Below are 9,703 nucleotides of genomic sequence, written 5' to 3'. Positions count from 1 at the left end.
AATTTGTAGAGTAAAGTTCAAAAAACAAGTACAATTTTTCAATTATAAAAAAATGTTTAGTTATTCAAAAGTTATTGACATCGAAGGATCAATCAATATTTCATAAATACGCACTCCTACTAAATTAAAAAATGAAAAATAATGTTTACTCCCCGTATAAAATTCGCAAAAACAAACCGTCAGTCCACGTGGCCTCATCATCTCCACTATTTACCAATGAAAACATCGAATCGTAAATATAAATGCATTTCTATTGGCCGAAGCTGTCGGAATGTGTATGTACACACCCATTATTATTTATAAAGATATTTTGAAATTGAAATGTTTTTTTTATTTTGTTTTATTTGCAAAGAATCCACTTTTCTTTATGGTTTTTGCTTCGAAATTTCGTTTGCCAGAAAAAAAATACGAATGGGGTTCACGTCTGGTACCCTGTTTAAACCAAACTCTCTTAAAGGCAGGTATATTTTACTCGTCTATTTACGTTTTATAATTTAATATTAAGTAAAAGTTGTATCTACGCCTATGGTAGATCAAACAAAATTGTCGGCAAGGGTTTTTATAATCTGCAACTGATATTATATTGGAAGAACTATAAGAATCGTAGATTTTTCGACTTCTAAATTTGCGTTATACGGAAAAATGACCTTATCTGCTTAAAATGGGCCATATTTACATAAAAAAAATTGCCCGAACCGAAAAAACCATTTGTTTCATAATTTGTTTAAACAATTGCGATTTAAACAAAACGCATTTAAAAAACGCCGGGTATATTTGGATTCAGCAGCTTAAAATACATGAAAATACCATCATCCTTGGCCCTATGATTGCACACGGCAGCATTGACCGCTCCCGAACTCTTATGCAATATACGGAAAAAAAAAATAACAGAAAGTCAACAGAGATAAAATGTCGAACACAGACAAAAAATACATTTTTAAATGGTCGTACGGGGTTTTTATATGTAAAAACATCCTCAACATTCACCAAAGGGTCGACGAAATAAAAACACTCGCTAGGGTAAAATTCTTTTGTTTGGCAACACTGGTATCACATTAACGCGCCATTTCTTCCGACTTGGTATCCGAGACAGTTCGTTCGAACTACTCGACAACAAAAGTCGTCCGTTTACATTTTGAGTAGGTCATATATAAAAGTAAAGCAACAGGTGTATTATCTTTAGTATTATTACGATAACAAATTAATCGGTAATAGAAAAAAATTGACAACTCTAATTTGGGTTAATGTGTGAATTTAGTGTTTATTTGAATATATTCAAAAACGCTGGATAATAAATTCAAATCTATTTCACATCAATTATGTAAATCCAAAAGTGTATTTGTGTCAAAGTGCCCCGTAATTTAAAGAAAATTCGAATTAACTATTTCTAGTTACGGATATTTTGGAAATATGCCCCTGAGTACTGTTTGTATTAGTGTAAGTATTTTCTATTTCTTAAAATATATTTTTTTATTAGAATATTACTCGTCAAGAAAGTAAATAATGTTAAAACAATTATCACAGATGTTGTCGTCCATCCGGTCTGTTAGGGTTGTCGCAAACGGCTTTTCACCCTTTCATCGAATCTAACTCGACCAATTTTAAGTTAAATTAAAAATATCAAGATTCGTTTAGTATATTGTGACTGGAAGGCAGTGGTTTTCAACGTAATTTATACAAGAAATTTAAATGGGTTTTAAAATTTGGATTTATAAGATTTTTTTCTACTTTTACATGTACAAATAACGGTAATAGTTATTTATGCAACAAGTGAGTAAAATAATACTTTTTTTTACGAGTAGGACGGTTTGATGGCAACTCCTACGAGGGAAAAAAGTTACTTTTCTCACGAGTTTCATACAAAAATTTTTGTACGTCCATAGACTTGAAAAAATTCGACAAAACTTTTATCAATTTTTATTTTTTATAGTAATATTAAGAGTACAACTGTGAGCATTATTAATTTGAAGTGAAGAAGAAGTACTACATTACTATTGGTACTTGAATTGACAACATTTAAGAAGTTGAAACAAATAACTTCGACTATAGTTGTATTGATACTTATTGGATTGTTTCCGTTAAAATTTTCACTGCGGAATCCATTTTGTTTTTTAATTGAGTCGTCTACGTAACCCTCCGCAACTGTGTTGGATTTCCACCCACCGGAATCCACTAATATAGACGTCGAAGAGCGTCGAAATGAATGCTCGGTGTAGTTTTTTGTATTAAGTATGGAATGTTTGAAAAGGTTTTGATACCTACAACTTAGGTTTTGCATTTTCCATTTCTATACTGCAAGAAAAAATGATTTGTTTTGGCATTTGTGGGTCGTTGGTTTTCATATTTTTCATAAATTTTTACCAAGCTAAATCTATTGTCAGATATTTCACAGTAAATCGACGTCGAACATGAGTTTTTGTATCAGGTAATGTGATAATTAAAACATTTCCGGTATTTAAAGCAACCAGAAAGATGTTACAAATAATATCTAAGCTTACATTGAAATTTTTCGCTGTCATACTTCATGCATGAGATAATGATCGTCTGGAGTTTGCAATAGAAACTTCTTCACGGGCTAATGTTTTAGATTTTTTGGGTCTATAGTCAACTGATTTATTTTTCAAATATGCAATGAGTATTTACTGATGTCTACGTCGTTATTTACCAATAGGGTGCCTTTTAGTTTTTAATAAATCCACCAAAGTGTTGAAGACTTCCACATTTTGGATTCATTTTCATAGTAAGCTAGTAACGCTCTTTTTGTGAAGCTGTTTATGCCTTTTTTAGTACGCCATGTTTGCCATCGATGTTTTTCCATTTAGTGAACATCGATGGTTAATAATCATCGGAAGAAAATCGTCGATGTTTTCCTAAAAGAACAAAAAAGGAATAAAAAAACAATCAAGATCATATTTTCATGAAAATATGCAAGAAACGTTGTAAATTAACTGATTTTGCGTAATAGCAGATAGATAAATACAAGTTTTTGTTTCTCTATGTGTATTTAGCTGCATTATCCAATTAAAAATCTGTAATTTTTCGCTCATTATTACACAAAAATAATTAGGAGGGGAGGGAAGGTTATGAGCCTCAGAACAAACTTAATTAAAAAGAAATGAATTTTACAATTTAAGTTGTAATGATAATTAAAAACGATATAGAACAATTGATCAATTAATATTAAAAAGATAAAAATATTGGGTATTAATTTCCCAAAATTTGTCATCTAATTCATGCAGAAAAAAAGTTTTGCAGTCACATCCTCTGAGAGACGATTTCTGAGAGATTGTTCCTTTTTTTGCCATGCGTTCTGAATTCACTCAATACGTACCACAACCTTCTTTATTCATGGGAGAGGAGGATTCAAATAATGAAATAATTAGTTTGGCTAATTTGAAATTTATTAATTGAAGTAGCTTTTCAACAATTAGAAATTATTGATATTACCAAAACATCGATCTGTATTTAAAACAATCGATAACTGCAAAACATCGAAAGAAAATTATCGATTGAAAAAACATCGATGTTTTCTTGAAACCATCGATGTTTTGATAACATCGAACCATCGTTACCCATCCCTAGTGCCGATTCATCTTCTGGTGTGTAGTTTAAACTTTCTCACTAATAATAATACTACACTCCTTTTAATTAGACACAAAACGGTTTTTCTTGAACGAATATCAACAAATAAAAGTATGATGGCGTGAAAAAATGAACAGCTGCGGTACTTTTTTCACGCTTTTTCACCGATTCAGAAATTACATTCCTTATGAATGCAAATAAATGAAAAAAAAAAAACGTTAATATTATAACGGACGTAGAAAAAGTTATTATTGATACTTTTTTTCTTGTTATACACATCTTTTTATATTAAAAACATCAGTAGTCTATTTGTATATCATATTGTAAATATATAATAAACATTTTTTTGTTTCATATGCTGTATGCATCGATGTTGATCCATTCGGTCAACACCCATTTCCTTTCTTGTCCCATACTTGTTGGTATGCATAGGAATCATACAAGAATTGATTATTATTATCGTACAGACTGTCCCTCATAGTTTACATATGGATGTGATTATTTATTTCCCTCAATGTCTATTGTGTTTCAAATGAATAAAACCCAAAAATAAGATATATGTTGGACAGAATTTATAAATCCAACAGAATTTACCCGTACAAAGTCTCAATGAAGAAAGTGACGAAGCAGAGCTCTGTTTCTCATTAGAGAGAAGTTAATTTTAGAAAATTAATAATTCTTCTCACGAAAATACTACGAATGGCGATCATTATTTACATAGTTGAAGAAAGAAGACAGTATTTCGAATAAATATAGTTCAAAATACGCTTTTAAAGCACTAAAAAGTTTAAAATGATTTTTAAAATAAACTTAAAACACTTTTTAGTTTCTTAATTAATAATGGTTTCGCTGTTTATATATCTACATCTCGTCGAAACTCGGGCCGTAACAGTGTGGTTGGCAAGGTTGTCCAAATGCTTGATTTCCAACAGGGAGATCAGAGGTTCGAATACTCTCTCAAACAAAATTTTTCACTAAATAATGAGTGTGACATATTGTCCAACATAAATTTGGTATATGAATATATGAAGTTTTGTGAAATTTGTTAGTTTCTGAAAACGATATCGTGTAAAATACGAGGGGTAACTGTAATTCTATTACGAATCTGATTCTAAAAGTGTATTTTCATTGCATGTTTATTAATTGCGACATATGATAACGGTTAAATACCGTCAGTGTTGTATAAAATGAAAATATTTACTTTATTTAACTCAAAATATACAATTAATCAATAATTATAATGATTGCATACATGATTTCTCAATTAAACATTGATAACATTAAAAAAAAGATTCGATAATCTTTTACGAACAACTTATTTAATGTATTATACTAATAGAAAAACAAAAACTCTACAGATTTAGAAAAAATACCAATAGAAATTAGATTTAAGGTGTCACAACCCCTACAAGCTGGTGCATAAATTAGAGAAGTTTAAATTGATACAGAAACTCCGGTTACATTATAAAAGATTGAGGTTTTCAATACTTTGTTGATTAAAAAACGTTTTTTCGAGATTCAGCTTCACCAAATGAAAAAGTTGTTCAAACAAATAATTTTGAAGAGAAAAAATACTACGGTCCCATCTAAAACAATCAACAAAGGCTTATCTTCAAATTGATTACTGGTATTCTGCACATGTTCAAGTGAAAATTAAAAGAGGAGACTAAGAATGGAGAATACATAAAGAATTCCTACCAGTATTTTAGATTTCTTCAGTCGACAAAGATATTTCGTATAAACTTTATTTACCAGATACAATCGATTGCATCCTAAAGTGTCTGAACCGTAAGATTCTTTACTGACCTCTCCAAAGTCTTTTATCTCAAGATTTTCCTCTACGACTCAAGTTTTGTATGCATTCGTACGCATTTAGAAATACCCTGTATATCGTGGAGATTAAAACAAGGGAGTTTAGGAACGGAAAAAATATTGGGGGTACATGATGGAACTCGAAGGTAGAAAAAAACTGCATTAACTGAAAGAAAAGGAAAATTTTCATCGAAAAAATTGATTGACGTTGTTTAAAGCGAAACGTTTATTAATAAATAAAGTGATAAAAAGTTATCTTTGCGTAACTGGATGTATTAATTGAATTCCTTTTATCAAACAATAGAAAAATGTGACTAGAGTAAGTAAACATACGTCACTTTTTATGGTAAATTATTAGTTTCAGTTGTGACATTTTACGGAAAATTTTAGAGCGATTCGTTGCTTTATTGCGAATGCGAATGAAGTCTACAGCTATACTGATTTGTTTAGCTTCAAAATAAAAACTGTGATACCAGTACATTATTGTATAGGATTTGATTTTGAAAAAAAAAACTACAAAAAATATGAAAAAATTGATGAAATTTTTATTGGAATCGATAGAACGATCAGTATAATTCAATGTTTGAAGATGATTTCACGCAAATGTTGACCGCGGCTCCACTTTAGATAGCCCATGCGCAAGGTCCGATTTTGGCACACTCTTTCCAAGAAATCGGCCGGTATTTCACGAATAAATGCTTCAATATTGACTTCCATTGCGTCAATCGTTGCTGGTTTATCCCTGTAGGCATTAGCCTTAACATGGCCCCACAAGAAATAGTCCAAAGGCGTTAAATCCCACGATCTAGACGAGCTCCAAACTATTCAACGAAGGCGGCTCTTAATTAGGCCATTGTGTGACAGGTGGCACCGTCTTGTTGTAATCACATGTCAGGCGTGTTCAATAATCAATTTTGGCCAAAAAAAATCGTCAATCATCACACGGTAGCGCTCGCCATTCACAGTAACGTCGTTTTTGAAGATGATGCCATCGGCCCATAATCCACACCAAACAGTGACTATATCGGGATACATTGGTAGCTCTTGCAATGCTTCTGGTTGGTCTTCACTCCAGATGCGGCAATTTTGCTTGTTGATGTATCCCTCCAACTTTGCCAGCGCTCATTCACCAAATATTAGATGTTGTGGGAGATCGATTGGCTTCAATTCTTGCACCAGCTGTTTTACACCCAAATCCTTTCCTTTGATCATTAAGAAACGAAACAGAATTTAATCTCAAAAACATAAAACATTTCACAAAGACTTTCCCAACAACTATCCAATTATTTCAATGAATATATCAGTATAAGTCATGAAGGATAAAATAAATTATCGAAATATTTCACACACATAAGAACAAGAAAGCTGTCAATGACCTAAGCAATTTGTAGTTCTATTTTATAAATTCGAATGCAACTACAAATAATTTAATTGATGGCTGCTATATATAGAGGCTGCCTCGTAAATAATGCCTTAATCGAAATCGTATTCTATAGTTTTAACCCAACGTTCAACAAGCTGTTTTATATCTTGGTAAAATAATTATTTTGACTTATATACACAAAATTGTTGCACCGCATTTTCAACGTCTTCTTTGGATTCAAATATTTTCTTACGCATGAATTTCCTATGGATAATACTATATTCTAAATGCTGGACTTATTCCGCATAACTTTCCTAGTATGTCTTGTTGTTCTGTTGAGTAAATCTGGATATTTTTTTAATTAAATCTCATAAATTCGCATCAGATCTCCATTATATAATTCGGCATTGATAGATCAACCATCTGGAATGGACACTAAATCTTCAGATTCCGTCAGACACGCAACAAGACTGACCACCACTACACACACAAATACACTATCGAAATCGCGTTTCGATAACCGAGTTATCATCTTCAGAGACTGACAGTAAACTGTTTGCAATGTGTGTACAGTATGAATATCACCAACGGTCTAACTACATATTTTCCATGATGTTTGGATATATCCATTTTTCATTGCTTTAGAAAATAAATATAAATGATTTAGTTGCATTCAACTACATAGAATTGGCAATTCTGGAAGGTTTCGGTGAAAATTAATTTTCTTGCATAATTTATTGTCTTGAACTCTAGTTTTTGTAAAGGAATGCGAGATCCAGATGTTTTTTTCTAATCTTTTGACTTTTCCTTCATATTTGCTGAGTGGTTATTGTTTTGTGCGGCCATCATTCGAGTGGTTCCGGGTAACCGGTTGATCCAGATGCTGTTTAAAGCTTCTTCGGTGAACGTACTTCCAGGATAATCGGAGAGGATTAAGTTAATCGTATGCTGTGAGGACATAAAAAAGCGAAAGTTGTTGCGGGAAACAGTTCAACGATAAAAAATGTCGTGAATGTAAGTATATTACGTATTTTTAAACGCCAGGGCACATAGCTGTCATCCTTAGGGAATAAAACCCTTGTAACATGAGTGACTATACCTCTTTCGTTAATAATTAGATGTGAACATATTTTCTAATTACACAAATAGGTGCTGTAATTAATAAAATGAAAGTTTTCATGGAATTGAATGAAATTATGGGAAAAAATTCGTAGGAAATGCTTTTAAATACTAATTTAAGCGCCAAGTTTTTCTTCCGAACTTATTAGAGATAACCGATCTTTCAGTAATGTTCTTATAATTATACTTCCTTGCCTATAATTTCGAAAATATCTTTTTTTTTGTATTGTTTTCTAAATCCTTATTTAATTATAGAAATCACAAGGTAACCGTTCAAATATCTAGGACATGCAACGGGGATTTTGTGTAATTTATAATTATAGTCAACTGTATACGTTAAATTAGTACGAGGGTTGTTTTGACAGTTGAATGATATGCTTACGTATGTATGCCTCGAAAATTACTATTTCTCACGAAAAATTCTTAGGTTAGGACACAGTGAAAACCAGATCTAGTTAAGTAATTCAAAATGCAATATTGCTGATTGGATTTTCCAACATATTTCACAGGTTTAGTTCGTGTTTGTTAATTTTGCAAACACTCCTCGTATTCCCCGTCCCATTCATCTATTTTTTCGTGTGTAAGTTAGAATAAATGTGTAGAAAAAGCTATTGAGATAGGTGAAAATAAAGTTCGTAGGTGATGATGACTCAAAATTATAAACGTTAGGGAATATTAATAGAAATGTTATTTACGTATATCCATAGTGTTAAGAATCCACAAATAAATCGGAATGTATGTGTACATTATTAGGTATTTTATGTGCGTGTATTTCCCATTTTGGTGGAAATTCGTGTCTTTCAACAAATGTGGGAATAAATAATAATCTAAAATTGCTCTGCGTTTAATGATAAATATCCGCATTCTTACTTTAAATATCGTTAGAAACATTTATAGTAGGAATCTATTGTGTGGAACACTTAATAACTTTTTTCAAAACATCTATACTTTCGTTATCTAAAATTCAAAGGCTGATCCGTTTGGATATCACAAGAGCTCCCAAATTTTCGGAAAAAAATGTCAAATGGTAATGGAGGAAATGGATTTTCAATGACATTCGAGCACAAAAGGATTTGTAGGCGTCTAGAAGTTCATCAACTAACTGTTGGTAGTGTGGATCCATATTGTTGCTCAAAAATCCCCTCGATATACTAACAAATGCCTTCCAAGCTTTATATTCTGTCTGGTGAGCTTTTTTGCAAAATTGACATCGTTATTTGTGGCCCAATAAAAACACCTTCCTTTTAATTGGCATCACTCAACTGGGAAAAGACTTCTCTAATGTATTTGAATCCATCATCCTCTTTATCCACAAAGTTCTTCATGATGTGAAGGGGGGGGGGGCGAAAAACATTTTTGGGATCTACAAGTGGTATAACCTTAACATTTTGAGATCCCGGTTGAAACTCACTTCTTGCTTGCCATTTTTTTACATAGTGTTGATCTATTGCCCGACTGTCCTATAGAAAAAGAATGTTTCGTAAACCCTCCCTGAAGTCCCACTAAAATTCGAATCACTTTCAGAAACCCACATATCTGCCACTTCTACTTGTTGTAGTGAATTTTGTCTAAAAGCAAGCGAATATTTTCATAAGGTTCTTCCATCTTCACGGAATGAAAAACTGATATAGACGGTTTTAAATTCCCATTGCGTAATAACACTGATTTTAAACTGTATTTAGACGAGTCAATAAATAGGCGTCGCTCACTGGGATTATGCTCAATATCAAGTTTCTTCATTAGACCATCAATATCCGTACACGCCCACAACGAATTTTCCATACTGTAGAATGCAGACAATGTAGCATTTCTTTTTCTTGAAGTCTT

At 32.0% G+C, this 9,703-nt stretch overlaps 1 protein-coding gene across 1 annotated transcript in view; it reads left to right on the top strand.

Annotated features, from left to right (window-relative positions):
* The first annotated feature begins 1,091 nt into the window (after positions 1 to 1,091).
* LOC130891788 (uncharacterized) overlaps positions 1,092 to 9,703 on the top strand; it is a 122,648-nt gene continuing 114,036 nt past the window's right edge. Inside the window, exon 1 of the mRNA XM_057796751.1 lies at positions 1,092 to 1,437. Within this exon, the coding sequence (XP_057652734.1) occupies positions 1,411 to 1,437 (27 nt within the window). The 5' untranslated portion in view covers positions 1,092 to 1,410. The remainder of the gene's footprint in view (positions 1,438 to 9,703) is intronic.

This window comes from Diorhabda carinulata, chromosome 3, assembly GCF_026250575.1.
Source record: "Diorhabda carinulata isolate Delta chromosome 3, icDioCari1.1, whole genome shotgun sequence".
Classification (NCBI taxonomy): domain Eukaryota; kingdom Metazoa; phylum Arthropoda; class Insecta; order Coleoptera; family Chrysomelidae; genus Diorhabda; species Diorhabda carinulata.
This window is presented reverse-complemented; position numbering and strand designations above follow the sequence as displayed.